This window comes from Salmo salar, chromosome ssa15, assembly GCF_905237065.1.
Source record: "Salmo salar chromosome ssa15, Ssal_v3.1, whole genome shotgun sequence".
NCBI classification, from domain to species: Eukaryota; Metazoa; Chordata; class Actinopteri; order Salmoniformes; family Salmonidae; genus Salmo; species Salmo salar.
The window spans coordinates 18,106,391-18,134,187 of record NC_059456.1 but is presented as its reverse complement, the minus strand read 5'-3'; the positions used below and the strand labels follow the sequence as shown (position 1 = coordinate 18,134,187).

Below are 27,797 nucleotides of genomic sequence, written 5' to 3'. Positions count from 1 at the left end.
ATGAGTTACTTGATGTGGAATAGAGTTCCATGTAGTCATGGCTCTATGTAGTAATGTGTGCCTCCCATAGTCTGTTCTGGACTTGGGGACTGTGAAGAGACCTCTTGAAGAGACCTCTGGTGACATGTCTTGTGGGGTATGCATGGCTGTCCGAGCTGTGTGTCAGTAGTTTAAACAGACAGCTCGGTGCATTCAACATGTCAATACCTCTCATAAATACAAGTAGTGATGAACTCAATCTCTCCTCCACTTTGAGCCAGGAGAGATTGACATGCATATTATTAATATTAGCCCTCTGTGTACATCCAAGAGCCAGCCGTGCTGCCCTGTTCTGAACCAATTGCAATTTTCCTAAGTCCTTTTTTGTGGCACCTGACCACACGACTGAACAGTAGTCCAGGTGCGACAAAACTAGAGCCTGTAGGACCTGCCTTGTTGATAGTGTTGTTAAGAAGGTAGAAACTAGGGCCTGTAGGACCTGCCTTGTTGATAGTGTTGTTAAGAAGGTAGAAACTAGGGCCTGTAGGACCTGCCTTGTTGACAGTGTTGTTATTAAGAAGGTAGAAACTAGGGCCTGTAGGACCTGCCTTGTTGATAGTGTTGTTAAGAAGGTAGAAACTAGGGCCTGTAGGACCTGCCTTGTTGATAGTGTTGTTAAGAAGGCAGAGTAGCGCTTTATTATGGACAGACTTCTCCCCATCTTAACTACTACTGCATCAATATGTTTTGACCATGACAGTTTACAATCCAGGGTTACTCCAAGCAGTTTAGTCACCTCAACTTGCTCAATTTCCACATTATTCATTATGAGTTTTAGTTGAGATTTAATATGAGACCAGCTAGGAGCTCTGTTCCAAACGTAACCCTTCCAGTCTTTCAAAAGTACACACACACACACACACACACACACACACACACACACACACACACACACACACACACACACACACCTACGTGTGACTGGCTGACCAGGTCTGAGGTAACACTGACCTGCGTCTGACTGGCTGACTAGGTCATAGGTTAAAAAAGGTCAAGCGAAACAGCAGAACTGGCCATATACTGTACGGGCCCTGGTCAAAAGTACAGCACTATAAAGGGAATATCATGGACACATGTCCAATACAGTGTCTTCAGAAAGTGTTCACACCCTTTGACTTGTTCCACATTTTGTTGTGTTACAGCTGGAATTATAAATGGATTAAATTGAGATTCGTTTTGTGTCACTGCCCCCCACACACACACACAATACCCTATAATGTCAAAGAGGAATTATGTTTTTAGAAGAATTCATTAAAAATTAAAAGCTGAAATGTCTTGAGTCAATAAGTATTCAACCACTATGTTATGGCAAACCTAAATACGTTCAGGAGTAAAATTGTGCTTAACAAGTCACATAAGTTGCATGAACTCACTCTGTGTTCAATAATAGTGTTTAACATGATTTTTGAATGACTCTCATATCTCTGTACCACCACACATACAGATAATTGTAAGGTCCCCCAGTCAAGCAGTGAATTTCAAGCACAGATTTAAGCACAAAGACCAGGGAGGTTTTTCAATGCCTCGCAAAGAAGGGCACCTATTGGTAGATGGGTAAAAATAAAAAAAGCAGACATTGAATATCCCTTTGTGAAGTTATTCATTTCACTTTCGATGGTGTATCAATACACCCAGTCACTACAAAGATAAAGGCGTCCTTCCTAACTCAGTTGCCGGAGAGGAAGGAAACCATTCTGGGATTTCACCATGAGGCCAATGGTGACTTTAAAACAGTTACAGAGTTTACTGGCTGTGATAGGAGAAAACTGAGGATGGATCCACAACATTGTAGTTACTCCACAATACTAACCTAAATGACAGACTGAATAGAAGGAAGCCTGTATAGAATAAAAATATTCCAAAACATACATCCTATCTGCAACAAGGTACTAAAGTAAATCTGCAAAAAATGCAACTTTATGTCCTGAATACAAAGCGATATATTTGGGGCAAATCCAACACATCACTGAGTATCACTCTTCATATTTTCAAGCATGGTGGTGGCTGCATCATGTTATGGGTATGCTTGTCAAAGAAACGGAATAGAGCTTAGCACATTCAAAATCCTAGAGGAAAACTTGGTTCAGTCTGCTTTCCAACAGACAATAGGAGACAAATTCACCTTTCAGCAGGACAATAACCTAAAACACATGACAAAATCTACACTGGAATTGCTTAACAACGACAACACTGAACGTTCCTGAGTGGCCTAGTTACAGTTTTGACTTAAATTGGCTTGAAAATCTATGGCAAGATTTGAAAATGGCTGTCTAGCAACGATCAACTACCAACTTGATAGAACTTGAAGAATTCTTTAAAGAATAATGTGCAAATATCATACAACCCAGGTGTGCAAAGCTCTTAGAGACTTACCCAGAAAGACTCACAGCTGTAATATCTGCTAAAGGTGATTCTAACATGTATTGACTCAGGGGTGTGAATACTTATGTAAATTAGATATTTCTGTATCTAATTTTAAATACATTTGCTTACTTTTCTAAAAAAATGTTTTCATTTTGTCATTATGGGACATTGTGATGTCATTATGGGATATTGTGATGTCATTATGGGGTATTGTGTGTAGATGGGTGAGAAACAAAATGTATTTAATCAATTTTGAATTCAGGCTGTAGCACAACAAAATGTGGAATAAGCCAAGGTGTATGAATACTTTCTGCAGGCACTGTATATCCATAACGTATGACTCTCAGGATGTAATTCTCTGACAGACCTCTCGGAGGCGCTGTTGCCCATGAAGGTCCCGAACTGCGAGGCGTAGGCGTGTTCGAACAGCAGAACCAGGAAGTGTTGCGAGAACTGGAAGGAGCAGGGGAACTGGCGGAGGATCTGCCACACACAGTCTAGGAAGAGCAGGAACACCGGGGCTTCACAACGAGGCTTACTATTACTGTAGGCTGACTGGGAACAACGCTGCTGGAACGGATGGCCCGCCTAGAGAGAGGAGGGAAATATAACAAACAACCACATTACTAAACTTAGAATCAGCTATTAGAGAGAGTACCAGAACCCACTGGATTCTCTAAATCAGCTATTAGAGAGAGTACCAGAACCCACTGGATTCTCTAAATCAGCTATTAGAGAGAGTACCAGAACCCACTGGATTCTCTAAATCAGCTATTAGAGAGAGTACCAGAACCCACTGGATTCTCTAAATCAGCTATTAGAGAGAGTACCAGAACCCACTGGATTCTCTAAATCAGCTATTAGAGAGAGTACCAGAACCCACTGGATTCTCTAATTACATTGGATGAGCTACAGACAAAATACAAACCCTCAAACCCAAAAAGGCCTGTGGTGTTGATGGTATAATAAACAATAAAATATACAGACAAAAAATATCACATTTACATAAGTATTCAGACCCTTAACTCAGTACTTTGTTGAAGCACCTTTGGCAGCGACTACAGCCTCGAGTCTTCTTGGGTATGATGCTACTAGTTTGGCACACCTGTATTTGGGGAGTTTCTCCCATTCTTCTCTGCAGATCCTCTCAAGCTCTGTCAGGTTGGATGGGGAGCGTCGCTGCACAGCGATTTTTCAGGTCTCTCCAGAGATGTTCGATCGGGTTCAAGTCCAGGCTCTGGCCTTGTCTTGGCTATGTGCTTAGGGTCGTTGTCCTGTTGGAAGGTAAACATTCGCCCCAGTCTGAGGTCCTGAGCGCTCTGGAGCAGGTTTTCATCAAGAAGCTCTCTGTACTTTGCTCCGTTCATCTTTCCCTCAATCCTGACTAGTCTCCCAGTCCCTGTCACTGAAAAACATCCCCACAGCATGATGCTGCCACCACCATGCTTCACAGTAGGGATGGTTCCAGGTTTCGTCCAGACGTGACGATTGGCATTCAGGCCAAAGAGTTCAATCTTGGTTTCATCAGAGCAGAGAATCTTGTTTCTCATGGTCTTAGAGTCTTCAGGTGCATTTTGGCAAATTCCAAGCGGGCTTGGCATGTGCCTTTTACTGAGGAGTGGCTTCCGCCTGGCCACTCTACCATAACGGCCTGATTGGTGGAGTGCTGAAGAGATGGTTGACCTTCCGGAAGGTTGTCCCATCTCCACAGAGGAACTCTGGAGCTCTGAGTGACCATCAATTTCTTAGTCACCTCCATGACCAAGGCCCTTCTGCTCAGTTTGGGTGGTCGGCAAGCTCTAGGAAGAGTCTTGGTGGTTCCAAACTTCTTCCATTTAAGAATGAGACCACTGTGTTCATGGGGACCTTCAATGCTTCAGAAATGTTTTGGTCCCCTTCCCCAGATCTGTGCCTCAACACATTCCTGTCTCAGAGCTTTACGGGCATTTCCTTCGACCACATGACTTGGTTTTTGCTCTGACATGCACTGTCAATTGTGGGACCTTATATAGAGAGGTGTGAACCTTTCCAAATCATGTCCAATCAACGGAATTTACCAGAAGTATTAGAAACATCTCTAGGACGATCAACGGAAACAGGATGCACCTGAGCTCAATTTCGAGTGTCATAGCAAAGGGTCTGAATATTTATGTAAATAAGGTATTTCATTTTTTTTTCATATAAATTTGCCAGAAGTTTTAAAAACCTGTTTTCGCTTTGTCCTTATGGGGGTTTGTGTGTAGATTGATGAGGATTTTTTTTTCTTCATCCATTTAAGAATAAGGCTGAATTGATAAATTGGCGAACAGTCTGCAGCACCTGGCCTCACCCTACTAGAATCTGAAGTCAAATGTCTACTGTTTGCAGATGAATCTGGTGCTTCTGTCCCCAACCAAGGAGGGCCTACAGCAGCACCTAGATCTTCTGCACAGATTCTGCCAGACCTGGGCCCTGACAGTAAATCTCAGTAAGACAAAAATAATGGTGTTCCAAAAAAAAAAAGAACAAAAAAAGGTCCAGTTGCCAGGACAACACATACATTGAGGGAAAAAAATATTTGATCCCCTGCTGATTATGTACGTTTGCCCACTGACAAAGAAATGACCAGTCTATAATTTTAAATGTTAGGTTTATTTGAACAGTGAGTGACAGAATAACAACAAAAAAATCCAGAAAAACGCATGTCAAAAATTGTATAAATTGATTAGCATTTTCGTTAAAGCCTGTGTAAAGTTAATTTGTTTCAATGTACCGGTAGGCACCTGCGGCTTATAGACATGTGCGGCTTATTTATGTTCAAAATACTATTTTTTTTTTTTTTTTTCAGTGGGTGCGGCTTATATTCAGGTGCGCTCAATAGTCCGGAAATTACGGTACCTGAAAATCTTTTACAGGTTTATATTGTTTTTTCCTGTTCCTTTAAAAAAAATATTTATCTGTGAAATCAACAGTTTTTTTTTTACATTTAGCATTCACAATTACTTCACCAATCAGAGTGGATAGAGAAACATGAAAACTAGGCCTATAGTATCCATAATTAGCATAGTAAAAAAATATATATATATGCTTAACACATCAGTACAGTAGCCAATGCTTTGGAGGGGGGAGGGACAGGTAGCCTAAACACACACTTGCAAAGATTTTCAGCTGGCAGGCAGACACTGGAATAAGTTGCTTTTAAAATAACGGTTCTGTTCCGGAACAGTGTGGATCACTTTCGTTCCCGGTTCTGTTTCTCCCATATCTATTAGGCGAAATACTGCAATGTGCAATCACAGCAGCAAGATGTGTTTCCCGGATGCCATGAGAAAAGGTGGAACACTAATAACACTGTAAATACAACCAATATTTATTTATTTATTTATTTGTTTGTTTATTTACCTTCCCCTATTATTCATACTACAACTACTTGCACATTGCTAAAACAATAATCACAGCTGATAATTTTACACTTGAAAACGTCTATTGTTTTTTAAACCTTTATGAGAGCAATGTTTATTGTTCATTTCGTCAACAATTGTTTTTTGATTTTGCTTTTGTTTATTTCACTGGTTTGGCAATGTAAACATATGTTTCCCATGCCAATAAAGCATCGTTGAATGTTCAGAGAGAAAAGGCTTGCTATGGGGGGGGGTTGATGAGGATAGCTCAGGCTCAGAGCGTGTCTGTGTGTTACCTGGAGCCACTCTCTCTCCACTAAAGCTTGGAATCCCTGAATGGTCCTGCAGGCTGGGTCCAGGATGATCTGAGCTAGAGACGTCACCTGTAGGGTCGAGTCTGTCCCCTCTGTCCCGTGCACAAGTACTGACGCACCCTCCCTGAGACAGACAGACACGAGAGGGATAAAAGTTGATTGAGTTTAACTTAAAAAGAGACACAAATAGATAGAGATACAGTGCCTTGCGAAAGTATTCGGCCCCCTTGAACTTTGACCTTTTGCCACATTTCAGGCTTCAAACAAAGATATAAAACTGTAATTTTTTGTGAAGAATCAACAACAAGTGGGACACAATGATGAAGTGGAACGAAATTTATTGGATATTTCAAACTTCTTTAACAAATAAAAAACTGAAAAATTGGCCGTGCAAAATTATTCAGCCCCCTTAAGTTAATACTTTGTAGCGCCACCTTTTGCTGCGATTACAGCTGTAAGTCGCTTGGGGTATGTCTCTATCAGTTTTGCACATCGAGAGACTGAAATCTTTGCCCATTCCTCCTTGCAAAACAGCTCGAGCTCAGTGAGGTTGGATGGAGAGCGTTTGTGAACAGCAGTTTTCAGTTCTTTCCACAGATTCTCGATTGGATTCAGGTCTGGACTTGAACTTGGCCATTCTAACACCTGGATATGTTTATTTGTGAACCATTCCATTGTAGATTTTGCTTTATGTTTTGGATCATTGTCTTGTTGGAAGACAAATCTCCGTCCCAGTCTCAGGTCTTTTGCACTCCATCAGGTTTTCTTCCAGAATGGTCCTGTATTTGGCTCCATCCATCTTCCCATCAATTTTAACCATCTTCCCTGCCCCTGCTGAAGAAAAGCAGGCCCAAACCATGATGCTGCCACCACCATGTTTGACAGTGGGGATAGTGTGTTCAGGGTGATGAGCTGTGTTGCTTTTACGCCAAACATAACGTTTTGCATTGTTGCCAAAAAGTTTGATTTTGGTTTCATCTGACCAGAGCACCTTCTTCCACATGTTTGGTGTGTCTCCCAGGTGGCTAGTGGCAAACTTTAAACGACACATTTTATGGATATCTTTAAGAAATGGCTTTCTTGTTGCCACTCTTCCATAAAGGACAGATTTGTGCAGTATACGACTGATTGTTGTCCTATGGACAGAGTCTCCCACCTCAGCTGTAGATCTCTGCAGTTCATCCAGAGTGATCATGGGCCTCGTGGCTGCATCTCTGATCAGTCTTCTCCTTGTATGAGCTGAAAGTTTAGAGGGACGGCCGGGTCTTCGTAGATTTGCAGCGGTCTGATACTCCTTCCATTTCAATATTATCGCTTGCACAGTGCTCCTTGAGATGTTTAAAGCTTGGGAAATCTTTTTGTATCCAAATCCGGCTTTAAACTTCTCCACAACAGTATCTCGGACCTGCCTGGTGTGTTCCTTGTTCTTCATGATGCTCTCTGCGCTTTAAAACGGACCCCTGAGACTATCACAGAGCAGGTGCATTTATACGGAGACTTGATTACACACAGGTGGATTCTATTTATCATCATTAGTCATTTAGGTCAACATTGGATCATTCAGAGATCCTCACTGAACTTCTGGAGAGAGTTTGCTGCACTGAAAGTAAAGGGGCTGAATAATTTTGCACACCCAATTTTTCAGTTTTTTTATTTGTTAAAAAAGTTTGAAATATCCAATAAATTTCATTCAACTTCATGATTGTGTCCCACTGGTTGTTGATTCTTCACAAAAAATTACAGTTTTATATCTTTATGTTTGAAGCCTGAAATGTGGCAAAAGATCGAAAAGTTCAAGGGGGCCGAATACTTTCGCAAGGCACTGTAGCTATAGCAGTTGTCTACCTGTCGATGCACTGAGCAGCCAGACAGGCAGTAGTGAGGATCTCCTTGACGTGAGTCTGCCAGTTAGAAGCCTCTAGTTTACTGAGCCAGCGGTCCATACTGTGGCTCTGGTCATTACAGGCTTCTACCAGCTTTATCAGGCTCTCCTGGAGAATACTGGACCTGGGGGAGAGAGAGGAGAGGTTATAACAGACTTCTACCAGCTTTATCAGGCTCTCCACTTTACATAATTTTAAATTACAATGATTGTCTTTTCATAATTTAGTCAGATATACTTGGATGTGTAGTGTCAGCGTTTGTTGCTGGCATGTCATGCCTACATTTGCTAATCTTACCAATGAAAAAAATAATTAGGGTCGTTTGCAACATCAGTGGGTTAAGTGATGAATGAGCCATCTGATTCAATAAATGGAGCTGAGTTTGCCTTTTTGCCCCAAATTTTTACTATCATTCTTCTTTGTTTCATAGTGAAGTTTGTTCTTCTTCCGTTTAGTCACGTGATTTCTCAATTTGCAGTATGTTTGCCAATCGGTTGTGCAGCCAGACTTATTTGCTTACTATATAGACGTATTATTTTGTCTCATCCCTCTCAACCATACAATTCCTCATCAATCCCTGGTAGGTTGACTGATAACTTATGATGGTTCAGGTGCGTTATCTAACTGAGTTTCAGAGACAGTCGGAATATTACATTTACATTTTAGTCATTTAGCAGACGCTCTTATCCAGAGCGACTTACAGTAGTGAATGCATACATTTCATACATTTTTTTTCCTTCTCTTTTTTCGTACTGGTCCCCCCGTGGGAATCGAACCCACAACCCTGGCGTTGCAAACACCATGCTCTACCAACTGCGCCACACGGCTCAGTTATTACTATAAAAATGATTGATTTCATGAATTCTTGTTTCTTAAGCTACATATGTTAACGTGGGCAGTTTTTTGCACTTTTCTGGGATGCTTGATTTTTTTCATTGCTTTACTGGAAAGCTTAGAATAAGTAGACATGCTCATGTTATTTATGTAGGTGTAGGGGGAGCTGCACACAGTGGACTGTCTGCTAGGGCACACCGCCTCAGTTCTGACAGTATAACTTTGGTTCATAGGTACATGATTACTGCTGTGGGATCAGCAAAGGCATTCACGGCAATAAGAGGGACATAAATTAGGTTACTTACATTGTGTCTTCCAACGTCCCCTGGGATAATGTACATTTGCTGAAGCATTATGACAACTCAGTGACAACGGTAGGGATTAACTGAGCTGGGTTTGGGTCATTGATAAGTCACTGTCTCAACGCAACCTTATAATGCTGTGAAAGAATCCAGGAACCCAAATGATTTGGGTGGAACCCAACCTCCTTATAAAACAAGCTTTGTTTCCAGAAGGTATCAATATTGTCAATAAAATGTTACACCCACAGAGCTGTAATAGTCTCGTAGCCAGTTATGGAGGGGATAAAAGTCTGCCACGATTTAGGGAGGGCACAGGGCCAGATATTATGGGGTGTTTGTTGGTGTCAAGTAGAGACCCAATCAGTTCTTTTAAAATCCATCTTCAGATGTTCTGAGCTGCCCTTCATAATGTCATTGAATCCCACATGAACTATGATAGACTCAAATTCCTGATGCAGGTTTAAAATGTTCGGGAGCAGATTATTGATGTCCGATACACATGCTCTTGGATAGCACAACGTTTGTGCTCCAGGGACTGAGACATTTCTCACCATTGTACTGTCCAATACAACGGCCCGGAGAAGGAAATGGAGAAATCCTCCCACACGATTCATTGAACCTTTTCACGAGAAGCAGGATAGAGTACGCCCCCAGCTGCTCCCGGCGATAGGTCCAGACCTCCCACAGCAGGCAGTGCCTTGTCAGATCCAAAAGAGAGGGAAAGGAGTCGAAACTCGACGACAAAAGCTGCTGCTGGCGTCAGTGTAGTTGGGAGTCAGAACCGCCCATCGCAGACACAGGCAATCCCATCGATGAAGCCGCAGGTAGATCAGGCACCAATGGGAGCGATGCTATTCCTTTATATCAATCTGGTCCGAACGAACCTCGCTGATTGGAACAATCTTCTTGCTGTTCTCAGTCTACTCCACTACAAGATGGAGGAGGAGAAGCAGGTAGAGAAGACTTTTCTTGGCAGACAAGTTCCAGGAAGCACAGACCAGTCAGATAAGGACAGATAGAGACTAGATCCAGGTAGCACAGACCAGTCAGATAATGACAGATGGAGACTAGATCCAGGTAGCACAGACCAGTCAGATAAGGACAGATGGAGACTAGATCCAGGTAGCACAGACCAGTCAGATAAGGACAGATGGAGACTAGATCCAGGTAGCACAGACCAGTCAGATAAGGACAGATGGAGACTAGATCCAGGTAGCACAGACCAGTCAGATAAGGACAGATGGAGACTAGATCCAGGTAGCACAGACCAGTCAGATAAGGACAGATGGAGACTAGATCCAGGTAGCACAGACCAGTCAGATAAGGACAGATGGAGACTAGATCCAGGTAGCACAGACCAGTCAGATAAGGACAGATGGAGACTAGATCCAGGTAGCACAGACCAGTCAGATAAGGACAGATGGAGACTAGATCCAGGTAGCACAGACCAGTCAGATAAGGACAGATGACGACTATATCCAGGTAGCACAGACCAGTCAGATAAGGACAGATGACGACTATATCCAGGTAGCACAGACCAGTCAGATAAGGACAGATGACAAGGCAGGGAAACGTCCATCAGCCCCGAGCGGCGTCCAGCCATAGGAGTTGAGAACTAGAAAGTTCCAATTTGCATTTTCCCCATAAGTTCGAGCAAAATTGACATTCGCTTGCTAAGGATAGCCACCTTATTCCTGCAATCCTTCGCTAGAAAACAATTGCCACATTGGAAGACCGCATTGTCAATATTGTCCTGGACAAGAGCGTAATAAACACAGCTTCTACAGCGCTGGAAATGTTAGTTGGCTATTCCAGGCGAAGCGAGCTCCATTACAACCTAGCTAGCTAGCTGGTAGCAAATGTTGACACTAACACATTAATAAAAAATAAAATAAAGTAAAACTTGGGAAACAGCAGGCTGAAGCCAGGACAGCGGAGTCAATCACCACCTTCCGGAGACACCTGAAACCCCACCTCTTTAAGGAATACCTAGGATAGGATAAAGTAATCCTTCTAATGGAATGTTTGTTCACGAGTATAATTCATTGGCTGATCCCTCGTGATGACCTGGATGGAATTATTTGATCCTTCCTTAACCTATAGGAAGTCCCACTCAGCTGACTTCTTCAAAATGGTGAAAGTCCTCAATGGTGCTGCCCTTGCTAATACAGGCTTTTGGCCAGTAGAGGCCTCTATCATTCTCTACAAGATCACTTATTGTATACCTCTTTCCCCCCCCATCACCTCTTCCCTTCCCATCACCTCTCCCCTCCCCCCCCATCACCTCTCCCTCCCCCACATCACCTCTCCTCTCCTCCCACCTCTCCTCTCAACCATCACCTCTCCTCTCCCTCCCCCATCACCTCTCCATCACCTCTCCCCTCCCTCCTCTCCATCACCTCTCCCTCCCCCTCTCCATCACCTCTCGCCCCCCCTCTCCATCACCTCTCCCTCCCCCTCTCCATCACCTCTCCCTCCCTCCCCATCACCTCTCCCTCCCTCCCCATCACCTCTCCCTCCCTCCCCATCACCTCTCCATCACCATCAGGGTGGTGCGGTCTGCCCAACGCACCACCAGGTGCAAACTACCTGCCCTCCAGGACACCTACAGCACCCGATGTCACAGGAAGGCCAAAAAGATCATCAAGGACAACAACCACCCGAGCCACTGCCTGTTCACCCCGCTATCATCCAGAAGGCGAGGTCAGTACAGGTGCATCAAAGCTGGGACCGAGAGACTGATAAACAGCTTCTATCTCCAGGCCATCAGACTGATAAACAGCTTCTATCTCAAGGCCATCAGACTGATAAACAGCTTCTATCTCAAGGCCATCAGACTGATAAATAGCCATCACTAACATATGAAGGCAGCAGCCTCTCTACAGACTTGAAATCATTGGCCACTTTAATAAATGGATCACTAGTCACTTTAATAATGTTTACATATCTTGCATTACTCATCTCACATGTATATTTTGTATTCTATACCATCTATTGCATCTTGCCTATGCAGCTCGGCCATCGCTCATCCATATATTTATATGTATACAGTCTTAGTCCATCCCTTTACTTAGATTTGTGTGTATAAGGTAATTGTTGGGGGATTGTTAGATTACCTGTTAGATACTTCTGCACTGTCGGAAATAGAAGCACAAGCATTTCGCTACACTCGCATTAACATCTGCTAATCATGTGTATGTGAACATTTTTATTTGATCACCCTTCCCATCACCTCCCCCTCTCCCATCCCTCTCCCATCACCTGCCTCCCCCTCCCATCACCTGCCTCTCCCTCCCATCACCCTTCCATCACCCTTCCATCACCCTTCCCATCACCCTCTCCCATCATCTCGCCCATCATCACCTCTCCCCCTCCCATCACCCTCTCCCCCTCCCATCACCTCCCATCACCCTTCCATCACCCTTCCCCTTCCTACTCCCATCACCCTCTCCCCATCACCTCTCCCCTCTCCCATCCCTCCTCCCATCACCTGCCTCTCCCTCCCATCACCCTTCCATCACCCTTCCCATCACCCTTCCCATCACCCTCTCCCATCATCTCGCCCATCATCTCGCCCATCATCACCTCTCCCCTCCCATCACCCTCTCCCTCCCATCAACTCCCATCACCCTTCCATCACCCTTCCTCTCCCATCACCCCTCCCCATCACCTCTCCCCCTCTCCCATCACCTCTCCCCCCCTCCCATCACCTCTCTATAGCCTTGTGAATCCTCCTCCCATCACCTCTCTATAGCCTTGTGAATCCTCCTCCCATCACCTCTCTATAGCCTTGTGAATCCTCCTCCCATCACCTCTCTATAGCCTTGTGAATCCTCCTCCACTGTGGGTAGTTGGCCTCTGATTCGAACCCTCCTCCCCGTGCCTTGGCCTGCTGTGCTACGCTGACGGTACGCGTGTCGATGATGTAGCCGCGTTTCCCCGCCCGCAACGTGGCGTTGATCAACTTCTCGTCTTCCTTACAGCGACGCCCGTTGGTGCCGGTCAGCGGCTGGCCTGAACGCATCATCACCTGGGGACAGAGAGCGGTCAGGGGTCAAGAAGTAGACACCACAGAGGAAGACAGAAATTGAGCATTTTTGATTGGTTAAATTAGGTTGTTATATTTCACTCTTGCTACGGTTCTATCTGACCAAGTCACTGAATAAAAATGCCTGCTAAGTGACTAAAATGTACATGTATTTACGTCACGTGCCACTGTCCATACAGAAAGATTAGACTTTCACTACCTTCTACAGGCTTGAAGGAAAACGCCGGCTAAACTTTGAACACTGAGCTAAATAAATACATGATAGAGAAGAAGCCTTGAACAGGAAGAGTGAAAGAGATTGGGTTGTGAATCAGAAGTGAATGGTTCTCTGTGGGAAGACAGATGGACATCTGGGGACTAGGGGGAAGGAGGGGTTGAGACAGATGGACATCTGGGGACTAGGGGGAAGGAGGGGTTGAGATAGGGGGAGACAGATGGACATCTGGGGACTAGGGGGAAGGAGGGGTTGAGATAGGGGGAGACAGATGGACATCTGGGGACTAGGGGAAGGAGGGGGTTGAGATAGGGGGAGACAGATGGACATCTGGGGACTAGGGGGAAGGAGGGGTTGAGATAGGGGGAGACAGATGGACATCTGGGGACTAGGGGGAAGGAGGGGTTGAGATAGGGGGAGACAGATGGACATCTGGGGACTAGGGGGAAGGAGGGGTTGAGATAGGGGGAGACAGATGGACATCTGGGGACTAGGGGGAAGGAGGGGTTGAGATAGGGGAGACAGATGGACATCTGGGGACTGGGGGAAGGAGGGGTTGAGATAGGGGGAGACAGATGGACATCTGGGGACTGGGGGAAGGAGGGGTTGAGATAGGGGAGACAGATGGACATCTGGGGACTAGGGGGAAGGAGGGGTTGAGATAGGGGGGAGACAGATGGACATCTGGGGACTAGGGGAAGGAGGGGTTGAGATAGGGGGAGACAGATGGACATCTGGGGACTAGGGGAAGGAGGGGTTGAGATAGGGGGAGACAGATGGACATCTGGGGACTGGGGGAAGGAGGGGTTGAGATAGGGGGAGACAGATGGACATCTGGGGACTAGGGGAAGGAGGGGTTGAGATAGGAGACAGATGGACATCTGGGGACTGGGGGAAGGAGGGGTTGAGATAGGGGAGACAGATGGACATCTGGGGACTAGGGGGAAGGAGGGGTTGAGATAGGGGGAGACAGATGGACATCTGGGGACTGGGGGAAGGAGGGGTTGAGATAGGGGGAGACAGATGGACATCTGGGGACTAGGGGAAGGAGGGGTTGAGATAGGGGAGACAGATAGACATCTGGGGACTAGGGGAAGGAGGGGGTTGAGGGAGACAGATGGACATCTGGGGACTAGGGGGAAGGAGGGGTTGAGATAGGGGAGACAGATGGACATCTGGGGACTAGGGGAAGGAGGGGTTGAGATAGGGGGAGACAGATGGACATCTGGGGACTAGGGGAAGGAGGGGTTGAGATAGGGGGAGACAGATGGACATCAGGGGACTAGGGGGAAGGAGGGGTTGAGATAGGGGGGAGACAGATGGACATCTGGGGACTAGGGGGAAGGAGGGGTTGAGATAGGGGAGACAGATGGACATCTGGGGACTAGGGGAAGGAGGGGTTGAGATAGGGGGGAGACAGATGGACATCTGGGGACTAGGGGGAAGGAGGGGTTGAGATAGGGGGAGACAGATGGACATCTGGGGACTGGGGGAAGGAGGGGTTGAGATAGGGGGAGACAGATGGACATCTGGGGACTAGGGGGAAGGAGGGGTTGAGATCAGGAAGTGAGGTCAGTTCCCCTTAAGGGAGTAATCAGGGTTTAGTATCTGGTTACCTTCTTCCTGTTGAACTTTAAAATGTAAGGATTGGAGAGAGAAGGAGGAGTGTCCTAAAGTGGGATGGATATAACTGTGATGGTGAGAAATGTTTTGCTGTCTGAATTACAGCTGTAACGACCCTTTGGGAAGGATAAAACATGGTTAAGCTTCTCTAGTGTCCATGGGTTATTTACTCTGAAACATAAGAACCTAACAAAATATATATATATATATATATATATTTTATTTTTTATAGAAATCTTGATTGTGACATGCAAAATATTTTGAAACAATGGACTTATGAAACAAATACCAAAAGACAGTTTGTGGGTGGAGTTTCCCTTTAAGATCAGCCTCAAATAGATCAATTCAGTTGGGGTTTAATACCTTGAAAAGCCAAAAGGACTTCAAGTCATTCTGCCACATAAATTATGAACATTTCTCTATGGTGCACTACATCGACTATAAACTCAATTTCCCATGGTGCCGTGCACTCCTCTCACCATGCCGTTCTTCTTGTGATAGTAGCTGAGTACGGGGAAGCGTCCCCCGTGGCGGAAGGCGGCAGCTTTCCTTAGGGTGTCGTCATCCACATCTTTAGGTACGGCCACCAGAGGAGGGTAGGAGGAACACACACTGTAGTCCTTATTCACGTCACTCAGACGCCACTCTTCAGTCTAGGAGAGATGGATGGAGGGAGAGGAGGGAGGCGGGGAGGGGAGGGAGAGGAGGGAGGTGGGGAGGGGATGGAGGGAGATGAGGGAATACAGGGAGGTGGGGATGGATGGATAGAGGGAGAGAAGGATGGAGTAGCGAGGGAGGGGGGGAATTGATCATTAAAATACTTAAGGAAAGCTGGGGTTTTGTATACCACTGTGATATCTGCTGATGTAAAAAGGGCTTTATAAAAACACTTGATTTGACAGAACATTATTGAGAATTAGCATAATGAAAGAGCTGTTTTCCTTATTTGACAAATAAACCTGGAAACATCCAGATCTAATTAGAAAGAGCCATACAACGCGCAGAGGTAATTAGAAACAGCCATACAACAGCAGAGGTAATTAGAAACAGCCATACAACACGTAGAGGTAATTAGAAACAGCCATACAACACAGAGGTAATTAGAAACAGCCATACAACACGCAGAGGTAATTAGAAACAGCCATACAACACAGAGGTAATTAGAAACAGCCATACAACACGCAGAGGTAATTAGAAACAGCCATACAACACAGAGGTAATTAGAAACAGCCATACAACACAGAGGTAATTAGAAACAGCCATACAACACAGATCTAATTAGAAACAGCCATACAACACACAGAGGTAATTAGAAACAGCCATACAACACGCAGAGGTAATTAGAAACAGCCATACAACACACAGAGGTAATTAGAAACAGCCATACAACACACAGAGGTAATTAGAAACAGCCATACAACACAGAGGTAATTAACTCAATATACACCTACTGTACAAAACATTAGGAACACCTGCTTTTTCCATGACAGACTGACCAGGTGAATCCAGGTTAAAGCTATGCTCCCTTATTGATGTCACTTGTTAAATCCATTTCAATCAGTGTAGATGAAGGGGAGGAGACAGGTTAAAGAAGGATTTTTAAGTCTTGAGACAACTGAGACATGGATTGTGTGTGTGTGCCATTCAGAGGGTGAATGGGCATGACAAAATACTTAAGTGCCTTTGAACGGGGTATGGTAGTAGTAACCAGGTGTACCGGTTTGAGTCAAAAACTGCAACACTGCTGGGTTTTTCACACTCAACAGTTTCCTGTGTGTATCAAGAACGGTCCACTACCCAAAGGACATCCCATCAACTTGACAACCGTGGGAATCAACATGGGCCAGCATCCCTGTGGAATGCTTTCGACACCTTGTAGAGTCCATGATGACCTGATGAATTGAGGCTGTTCTGAGGACAAAAAGGGGGTGCAACACAATATTAGGAGGTGTTCTTAATGTTTTGTACACTCGGTGTATTATCTAAGCAGGTTCCATTGTGAGCAGAGCAGCCCTACATACCATGGACTCCAAGTCTTTGAAAGCATCCTCTGGAAGGAAAGACTTCCATCCATCCTCGATGACCTGAAACATGGGCCGGTAGAAGAACGGGTACATCAAAGAGACAGAGTCCAGTGTGGACAGAACCTAGAAGAAGACAGGAAGACAGGCAGCGTAACCTAGTGGTTAGAGCGTTGGACTAGTAACCCGAAAGGTTGCAAGATTGAATCCCCGAGCTGACAAGGTAAAAATCTGTCGTTCTGCCCCTGAACAAGGCAGTTAACCCACTGTTCCCCGGTAGACCGTCATTGTAAATAATAATTTGTTCTTAACTGACCTGCCTAGTTAAAGGTAAAATAAAAATTGTTGATTATGCACTCTATAGTGAACGAATGCACACTTCCTGAATGTGACCATAGCTAGTAACCTAATCCCCAAATTACTGCGCACAGCACATACAAGCCTGGGATATCAACCACTCAGAGTTTACCTTAGTGGGAGTGACCATAGAATTCTATGGGACCTACTGATTAAAGTATTTGTCATCATTTAATTTTAGCGAATCACGTGACTGATGTGTGGCTCTGTGCTTTGCTAGTGTAAAGGGGAGAGTTAGGGGGAAATGTGTTGTCGGAGAGGAATGGTGGGTAGATTAAGACAATTTATTGGGGGGGGGTTCTTCCGGCTGTCTGTGTCGGCTAACGAATGCCAAGTTTGACTCGTTGGTCCACCAGACTCTTCACGCATTTAGGCGGAAGTGTCTGGGAATGAGATAAGAACCACAGAGAAACTCCTCAGGTTGGGATTAATACCAGAGTCTAGTTTACTGGTCATCCTGCATTGTTCCTATTCATTCCATTGCTGTTCTAATATAAAACATGGCGACTATAGTCCCTCCTGACCTCGATAGAGCTGGCGATGTTGAGGCACTCTTCCATGCCAGGGATATCCAGCTGAATCACCCTGAGGTCTTTACACTTGACTATGATGGTGCCCAGAGACCCCACAAACCTGCAGACAGGGGGAAGAGAAGGTTAACACTGACCATAACCCCTCACCCCTCCTTACTCTCACCCTGATCCCTGAACCTAAACCTGATTGCTTACCCCTGATCCTAATCCCTCACCCTGATCCTAACCCCTCACCCTGATCCTAACCCCTCACCCTGATCCTAACCCCTCACCCTGATCCTACCTAACACTCATGTCTTTATACCTACTAGCAAGTCCCTAACCCCAAATATCTCCCTACAACCCCATTGTGTTGTCCTGTGCACACACACACACACACACACCTCTTCTCTATGGGGTCGATGTTAGCATGCAGCAACCAGATGCTGAGCCTGGACCAGAGCTACCAACCACCCACCTCTTCTCTATGGGGTCGATGTTAGCATGCAGCAACCAGACGCTGAGCCTGGACCAGAGCTACCAACCACCCACCTCTTCTCTATGGCGTCGATGTTAGCATGCAACAACCAGACGCTGAGCCTGGACCAGAGCTATCAACCACCCACCTCTTCTCTATGGCGTCGATGTTAGCATGCAGCAACCAGACGCTGAGCCTGGACCAGAGATACCAACCACCCACCTCTTCTCTATGGCGTCGATGTTAGCATGCAACAACCAGATGCTGAGCCTGGACCAGAGCTACCAACCACCCACCTCTTCTCTATGGCGTCGATGTTAGCATGAAGCAGCCAGAGTTCCTCTGTGTTGTCCTGTCTGGAGCTCAGTATGAGGTGATGTCCTGTCAGACAGAGAGTTCCCTCCACTGTGGGCAGGAAGGGCCTCCTCAACACCACCCCATCCACTCTGGGGGTCTTAATTAGCTCAGCAAACTCCATTTCCTAAAACAGAGAAACAGACAGCCTACCATGAGGTGATAGTGTGAGTTTGCTAGCCTTTTTGTATTTGTTAATTAACCAGGATAGTTCACTCAGTTGCACTTGCAACTGTTTTTCACTTCACCGGAGTAGAGCAGCCAAGGAGTGCAGTTTCTTTATCACAACAAGAAATTATAATTTAATGTTTGATAGACAGGTGCTTGCAATACTAGCTTTGGTCACCTAGCTAGCTACATGCTCCTGGTGAAAACTTACTGGCAATCAAATTGTGCTTTCAAGACAACTGGGAAAAAAAAAAAATAACGCTCAAATTATGAAATCAGTGATCTTCAGGTCGGGAAGTCTGAGCTCAAGAAATACCGCGTTCAAGACAACCGGGAACTCTCCGACTTCCGTTTGTTCAAGACAACCGGGAACTCTCCGACTTCCGTTTGTTCAAGACAACCGGGAACTCTCCGACTTCCGTTTGTTCAAGACAACCGGGAACTCTCCGACTTCCGTTTGTTCAAGACAACCGGGAACTCTCCGACTTCCGTTTGTTCAAGACAACTGGGAACTCTTGCTGCAAAAAAACCCCAGCTCCGACTACGAAAAATATTTACGTTTCTGTCAAATCATCACTGACGTCATGATTTGACCTTTTTTCCCCCTTCTTCTCCTCCCCGAGTTCAAAAAACAAAATCATAATGGCAGTGACCTTCAGGTCGGAGCATTTATAAAAGAGACCCGGGTTCCCAGGTAGATTGAACGTTCGGAAGTCGGCGATTTCCGAGTTCGCAGTTGTTCTGAACGCGGCATTAGTTGTATTGAAAACACCATAAGCTAAGATAGGTAACCAACTCTGAGGAAAGAGTGACAACCCTAATGCCGCGTTCAACAACAAAAAACAGCGAACTCGGTAAAATACGAGGTCAAATCAAGACGTCAGTGATTTTCGGGTCGGAGTTTTAGAAAGAGGCCCAAGTTGGTTGACTGTTCAAATCGATTTTTTTCCCCCCAGTTGGGAGACATTTTATTTTCTCTCCCGACATCCCAGTTGGTTTTAACGCACTGAAGTCATTTTTGGAACTTCTGTGACTTTACTATTCATTTATTTATTTCACTTCTGTATATTTAACATGTTTCCCATGCCAATAAAGCCAATTAATTGAATTGATTTCCGTGTACCCAGTTGTTAATAAACGCCTCATAAACCACAGCTCTTAGCTAGCTCCCCTAACGTTAGCTAGCTAGCTGCCTAGCCGGTAGCTAACTAACGACGTACGCTAGCTAGTAGGCTAATGTTAGATCATTTAAGCTCATACAAGCATGTATCTTCGGTAACAGAATAAAGTAACGTGCGGTGGACCATAGTTGAGGTTTTTTTCAATCAACAAATGACAGATTTAGCTAGCGAGCTAACTTCCTATCTAACGTTAACTAGCTAGCTGCGTAGACACTGCAGCGGAAAGTGTAGCCAAGTGGATGATATCTTTTGTCCGATACATTGGTTAATCAACACGTCCTACAATACCAATTTAGATTTTAAATGTAACTGGTGTAAACACTAGCGTCCTACCTGGCGCCTCTACTGATGTTTGACAAAATGTACTGGTTGGGCGAGAATGAAGTGCGAATACAAAAACATGCCGACTGGAACAAGAGGACATCTGACATTATGGTTCCCGAACAATTTGTGTCCGATATCTGTAGAAATTGACAATCAATGGAAAAATATTTCTAATTCACAACGACACTATAGATGCTACATATACAGTACCAGTCAACAGTTTGGAGACACCTACTCATTCAAGAGTTTTTCGTTATTTTGACTATTTTCTACATTGTAGAATAATAGTGAAGACATCAAAACGATCAAATAATGCATATGGAATCATGTAGTAAGCAAAAAAGTGTAGCAAAATATATTTTAGATTTTAGATTCTTCAAAGTAGCCACCCTTTGCCTTGATGACAGCTTTGCACACTCTTGGCATTCTCTCAACCAGCTTCATGAGGAATGCTTTTCCTACAGTCTTAAAGGAGTTCCCACATATGCTGAGTACTTGTTGGCTGCTTTTCCTTCACTATGTGGTCCAACTCATCCCAAACCATCTCAATTAGGTTGATGTCGGGTGATTGTGGTGGCCAGGTCATCTGATGCAGCACTCCATCACTCTCCTTCTTGGTCAAATACCCCTTACACAGCCTCGAGGTGTGTTGTGGGTCATTGTCCTGTTGAAAAACAAATTATATTCCCACTAAGTGCAAACCAGATGGGATGGCGTATCGCTGCAGAATGCTGTGGTAGCCATGCTGGTTAAGTGTGCCTTGAATTCTAAATAAATCACAGACAGTGTCACCAGCAAAGAACCCCCACACACCATCACACCTCCTCCATGCTTCACGGTGGAAACCACACATGCGGAGATCATACGTTCACCTATTCTGCGTCTCACAAAGACACGGTGGTTGGAACCAAAAATCTCAAATTTGGACTCATCAGATCAAAGGACAGATTTCCACTGGTCTAATGTCCAATGCTCGTGTTTCCTGGCCCAAGCATATCTCTTCTTCTAATTGGTGTCCTTTAGTAGTTTTTTTGTTGTTGTAGAAATTCAACCATGGAGGCCTGAATCACACAGTTTCCTCTGAACAGATGATGTTGAGATGTGTCTGTTACTTGAACTCTGTGAAGCATTTATTTGGGCTGCAATCTGAGGTGCAGTTAACTCTGATGAACGTATTGTAATGGAGCAGGCCTCGAACCCTCAACCTTCTAGCCCGAAGTCCAGTGCCCTATCGACTGTGCCCCAAAAGCATGCTCGAGCGGCAGAGTCGATATCCGTGCTTATAAACCCAGGGTCATTACAGTATCATCTGCAGCAGAGGTAACTCTGGGACATGATATCCTGTGGCGAACCTCATGAAAGACAGTTTCATCATGGCGCTTGATGGTTTTTGCAACTGCACTTGAAGAAACTTTCAAAGTTATTTTCCGGGATTGACTTACCTTCATGTCTTAGAGTAATGATGGACTGTCTTTTCTCTTTGTGTAGTTGAGCTGTTCTTGCCTTAATATGGACTTGGTCTTTTACCAAATAGGGCTATCTTCTGTATACCACCCCTACCGTGTCACAACACAACTGATTGGCTCAAACGCATAAAGAAGGAAAGAAATGCCACATAATAACTTTTAACAAGGTACACCTGTTAATTGAAATGCATTCCAGGTGACTATCTCATGAAGCTCGTTGAGAGAATGCCAAGAGTGTGCAAAGCTGTCATCAAGGCAAATGGTGGCTACTTTGAAGAATCTAAAATATATCTTGATTTGTTTAACACTTTTTTGGTTACTACATGATTCCATATGTGTTATTTCATAGTTTTGATGTCTTCACTATTATTCTACAATGTATAAAATAGTAAAAATAAAGAAAACCCCTTGAATGAGTATGTGTGTCCAAACATTTGACGGTACTGTGTGTATCTAATCTAACTATTTGAATAAAACTCAGCGGTGGCGCTTTCATCCCCTGAAACTGAAGTTTGAGAAGCCAGCAGGTGGTGCCAGTGAGACTTTTCCATGGTGGTCAATGCAGCGCTGAACAAAAATATAAACACAACATGCAACAATTTCAAAGATTTTACTGACTTACAGTTTATATAAGGAAATCAGTCAATTGAAATAAATAAATTAGTTTCTAATCTATGGATTTCACATGACTGGCAAGGGGCGCAGCCATGGGTGGGACTGGGAGGGCATAGGCCCACCCACTTGGGAGCCAGGCCCAGCCAATCAGAATGAGTTTTTCCTCACAAAAGGGCTTTATTATAGACAGAAATACTCCTCAGTTTCATCAGCTGTCTGGGTGGCTGGTCTCAGACGATCCCGAAAGTGAAGAAGACTGATGTTGAGGTCCTTTGCTGGCGTGGCATTATGTGATCTGCGGCTGAGGCTGGTTGGGTGTACTGCCAAATTCTCTAAAATGACGTTGGAGGTGACTTATGGGAAATTAACATTTAATTGGACATTGCTGCAGTCAGCATGCCAATTGAACGTTCCGTCAAAACTTGAGACATCTGTGGCATTGTGTTGTGTGACAAAACTGCACATTTTAGAGTGGCCTTTTATTGTCCCCAGCACAAAGTGCACCTGTGTAACGATCATGCTGTTTAATCAGCTTCTTGATATGCCACACCTTTCAGGTCTTGGCAATGGAGAAATGCTCACTAACAGGGATGTGCACAAAATTTGAAAGAAATAAGCTTTTTGGTGCATATGGAACATTTCAGGGATCTTTTTATTTCAGCTCATGAAACATGAGACAAACACTTTACATGTTGTGTTTATATTTCTGTTCAGTATATATTTAATGTCTGTGCCCCTGTAACAGTGTAGGTTCCGTCCCTCTCTTCGCCCCAACCTGGGCTCGAACCAGGGACCCTTGCACACATCAACAACTGACACCCACGAAGCATCGTGCCACAAAAGCCGCGGCCCTTGCAACGCAAGGGGAAACCCTACTTCAGGTCTCAGAGCGAGTGACGTCACTGATTGAAACGCTATTAGCGCGCACCACCGCTAACTAACTAGCCATTTCACATCAGTTACATTCACCCCCCCCCCCTTTGACCTCCTCCTTTTCCACAGCAACCAATGATCCGGGTCAACAGCATCAATGTAACAGTGTAGGTTCCGTCCCTCTCTTCGCCCCAACCTGGGCTCGAACCAGGGACCCTTGCACACATCAACAACTAACACCCACGAAGCATCATTACCCATCGCGCCACAAAAGCCACGGCCCTTGCAACGCAAGGGGAAACCCACCTTCAAGTCTCAGAGCGAGTGACGTCACTGATTGAAACGCTATTAGCGCGCACCACCTAACTAACTAGCCATTTCACATCGGTTACACCCCCGCGGAAATGTAATTCGCACAATAACAAATCCCAATCAAAATCTGTCTATTTAAGCTAGAGACGGGGACTTTGTGATTTCGAGGCCCCAGGCAGAGGCTTTAATGGGTTTTACAGTAAAGACGTAATTTAACTGTAAAAAAAAGTATTACCTTTTAATGTGCCATGAACACAATTATGTTTTTCATCTGATTGTCAAACCACCTTAAAAAAGTAGGCTACTTTCACACACATCCATTAAAAATAATTCCAGCATCCAAACACCAGCTGTCCTTCAAGTCTCAATGAGTGGCTGAAACTACTTATCTCACTGAAGAAAGCATCCTAATGCCATTTATCCACCAGATGGATGTTGCCATATTTAGTTTTTTGTCAAATGTCTAGTCAAACCTTTCCCTGTACTTACATTACATTTTAGTCATTTAGCAGACACTCTTATCCAGAGTGACTTACAGTAGTGAATAAATCCATTTCATTTCATCCATTTTTTTTTTTCTTCTCGTACTGGCCCCCCGTGGGAATCAAACCCACAACCCTGGTGTTGCAAACACCATGCTCTACCAATTGAGCCACAGGGAAGGTCTTGTGGCTTGACGCCCACGTGCTTCGGGCAAGGCTGCAGAAAGGTTTACAGCGTGGAGGAGACAGTCATTTTCCCTGTCTCTAGGTTCCTTCCCATTTGTGTGCTTATAGGTCAGTACCTGTCTAGCCTGCCAGACGTTTCAGAGGGTGAAGACTGGTGCTGGAGTTGAAGCCCATCAGTTGTTTCGGTAAATTGTCACAATTCACATTTTGCCCTGATAAGTTGCTTTATTTGACCACAGCAGAGTTCAACATTATTGAATGTGTGTGTGTCAGTATCCTTACAAATATTAAAATCTGTATACTGTATGACACAGATACGGGTATCAATAAAGTCATCTTCTAATCTCACTTTAAATGTTAGTGGTGGAACTCATCGTACTCTTCACTAAATCCAGGAATGGCAACAGCTGGTGTCTGATGGCGACTGATCACTTTTTTAAGTGGTTGGAGGCAATACCCATTAAAGTCAGTAAAGGAAGAGTAACCCATTAAGAAAGGTGGTTGGAACCAAAAATGTATTTTTATTTTGTATGATACCCATCAAGGACAAAGACTGGCAAGGCCACTTCCAAGGCAATAATAGACATCTTCAATACCCACGTTTCTCCTGAGGTCATTTTGAGTGACCGAGGTCATGAACTTTGGAACAAGATAAGGATATTATAGGTTATATTCTGTCACCAACGGTTTGTTTAAAAATAAAATAAATGACAATTCGTTTTTATTGTTTTTCAAAATCAGACATATTTCAATATCTTCCATTGTCAATCCCTTTCCTACCCCCTCCTCCAGGTTTGGATGAATGGACCAGGAATGGTGGGAGAACAACCTGAAGGTAATTATAATGCGATGCTACTGGCGGCAGAGAAGTCAGGCGAAGGAGAGCAGAAACTGATTTACAACAGTTGTGTTTAATAACCATAAACCACCGTCAACAGAATAATACAAATAAATGGGTCAAACAAAACCCGGTACATACCAGCATACCATGCACAAGCACTACAACAAACAATTACGGACAAGGACATGGGTGGGGGAACAGAGGGTTAAATACACAACATGTAATTGATGGAATTGGAACCAGGTGTGATGGAAGACAAGACAAAACCAATGCAACAGGAAAAGTGGATCGGCGATGGCTAGAAGGTCGGTGACGTCGACCGCCAAACACCGCCCGAACAAGGAGAGGAACCAACTTCGGCGGAAGTCGTGACAGTAATTCTCTTTGCACACTACAGCAACATCCAGGCCTCCACCGAGTACGGACGGGAGCCGCCGCTGTTGACTGAGGTAAACAATGCAATTATATATACAATTATTACATATACTGCAGTCTTTAAAATGTGTGGTTGACTTGGTGTTGTTTGTCTATTAGTGTTGTTGTTGTCTATTAGTGTTGTTGTTGTCTATTAGTGTTGTTGTTGTCTATTAGTGTTGTTGTTGTCTATTAGTGTTGTTGTTGTCTATTAGTGTGTTGTTGTCTATTAGTGTTGTTGTTTGTCTATTAGTATTGTTGTTGGTCTATTAGTGTTGTTGTTGTCTATTAGTGTTGTTGTTGTTGTCTATTAGTGTTGTTGTTGTCTATTAGTGTTGTTGTTGTCTATTAGTGTTGTTGTCTATTAGTGTTGTTGTTTGTCTATTAGTATTGTTGTTGGTCTATTAGTGTTGTTGTTGTCTATTAGTGTTGTTGTTGTCCATTAGTGTTGTTGTTGTCTATTAGTGTGTTGTTGTCTATTAGTGTTGTTGTTGTCTATTAGTGTTGTTGTTGTCTATTAGTGTTGTTGTTGTCTATTAGTGTTGTTGTTGTCTATTAGTGTTGTTGTTGTCTATTAGTGTTGTTGTTGTCTATTAGTGTTGTTGTTGTCTATTAGTGTTGTTGTTGTCTATTAGTGTTGTTGTTGTCTATTAGTGTTGTTGTTGTCTATTAGTGTTGTTGTTGTCCATTAGTGTTGTTGTTGTCTATTAGTGTTGTTGTCTATTAGTGTTGTTGTTGTCTATTAGTGTTGTTGTTTGTCTATTAGTGTTGTTGTTTGTCTATTAGTGTTGTTGTTGTCTATTAGTGTTGTTGTTGTCTATTAGTGTTGTTGTTGTCTATTAGTGTTGTTTCTGTTGTTGTCTATTAGTGTTGTTGTTGTCTATTAGTGTTGTTGTTGTCTATTAGTGTTGTTGTTGGTCTATTAGTGTTGTTGTTTGTCTATTAGTGTTGTTGTTTGTCTATTAGTGTTGTTGTTGTCTATTAGTGTTGTTGTTGTCTATTAGTGTTGTTGTTGTCTATTAGTGTTGTTGTTGGTCTATTAGTGTTGTTGTTTGTCTATCAGTGTTGTTGCTTGTCTATCAGTGTTGTTGCTTGTCTATCAGTGTTGTTGCTTGTCTATTAGTGTTGTTGTTTGTCTATTAGTGTTGTTGTTTGTCTATTAGTGTTGTTGTTTGTCTATTAGTGTTGTTGTTTGTCTATTAGTGTTGTTGCCCAACACCCAGACGTGGATCCACCTAATGTCCTACATTACCTGTTCTCCAGGACCTAGTGGTTCTGCCCAACACTCAGACGTGGATCCACCTAATGTCCTACATTACCTGTTCTCCAGGACCTAGTGGTTCTGCCCAACACTCAGACGTGGATCCACCTAATGTCCTCTATTACCAACCATCCTCCAACTTTTCATTACATATTCTACAGCTATTTTTACTGTCATGTTGTCATTATCTGCTGAGAAAGATCAAGAAAACTATCCTACTGGGCACATAATATATGAGATACACAGATGAACTAAAAACACGAGCACTGCGAACACTCAGAACAAAGAGATCAGCAGTGCCTGGACTTTGCTGTCTCCCTCTTCAAGTCCCCCTTCTGAGACTGGCTGCCTGTTGAGAACAAGGGACAGGCAGAACCTCCCACCCACACAGCAACCACCTCCTCTATATTACACACACCAGAATTCACTATTTTAGTCTATGATTATCATCTGAGTATAAAAAATATATATATCTGTGAAAATAAATGAATGACACAACTGTACCAAAAATATATCAAAGTTTATGTATTAAAATCTTAAATATTGTCAGGTTGGTTTTCACAGCTGTTTCACAAGGTGTTCATTATTGTAAGGTATCCCTTGATGCTACTTGTTAGTTCAACATAATTCCTTGTTGTATCTTAGGACCTACAAGAGATAAATACAGTTGATGTCGGAAGTTTACATACACCTTAGCCAAATACATTTAAACTCAGTTTTTCACAATTCCTGACATTTGATCCTAGTAAAAATTCCCTGTCTTAGGTCAGTTAGGATCACCACTTTATTTTAAGAATGTGAAATGTCAGAATAATAGCAGAGAGAATGATTTATTTCAGATTTTATTTCTTTCATCACATTCCCAGTGGGTCAGAAGTTTACATACACTCAATTAGTATTTGCTAGCATTGCCTTTAAATTGTTTAACTTGGGTCAAACATTTCAGGTAGC

At 43.9% G+C, this 27,797-nt stretch overlaps 1 protein-coding gene across 3 annotated transcripts in view; it reads right to left on the bottom strand.

The window, feature by feature from the left end:
* The window catches only part of mtmr9 (myotubularin related protein 9), a 38,187-nt gene extending 17,633 nt beyond the window's left edge, over window positions 1-20,554 (bottom strand). The window contains exons 1-10 of one of the 3 annotated variants that reach the window (XM_045695516.1): window positions 20,406-20,501; window positions 19,103-19,130; window positions 18,666-18,850; window positions 17,904-18,012; window positions 17,023-17,148; window positions 15,481-15,654; window positions 12,929-13,146; window positions 7,943-8,104; window positions 6,080-6,221; window positions 2,771-2,991 (exon numbers count right to left, since the gene is read on the bottom strand). In XM_045695516.1, the coding sequence (XP_045551472.1) occupies window positions 2,771-2,991; window positions 6,080-6,221; window positions 7,943-8,104; window positions 12,929-13,146; window positions 15,481-15,654; window positions 17,023-17,148; window positions 17,904-18,012; window positions 18,666-18,847 (1,334 nt within the window). In that variant the 5' untranslated portion in view covers window positions 18,848-18,850; window positions 19,103-19,130; window positions 20,406-20,501. Of the gene's footprint in view, window positions 1-2,770; window positions 2,992-6,079; window positions 6,222-7,942; window positions 8,105-12,928; window positions 13,147-15,480; window positions 15,655-17,022; window positions 17,149-17,903; window positions 18,013-18,665; window positions 18,873-19,102; window positions 19,131-20,405 lie in introns of all 3 variants that reach the window. The other 2 variants (XM_045695515.1, XM_045695517.1) reach the window with 2 other exon arrangements.
* Window positions 20,555-27,797: the final 7,243 nt, after the last annotated feature.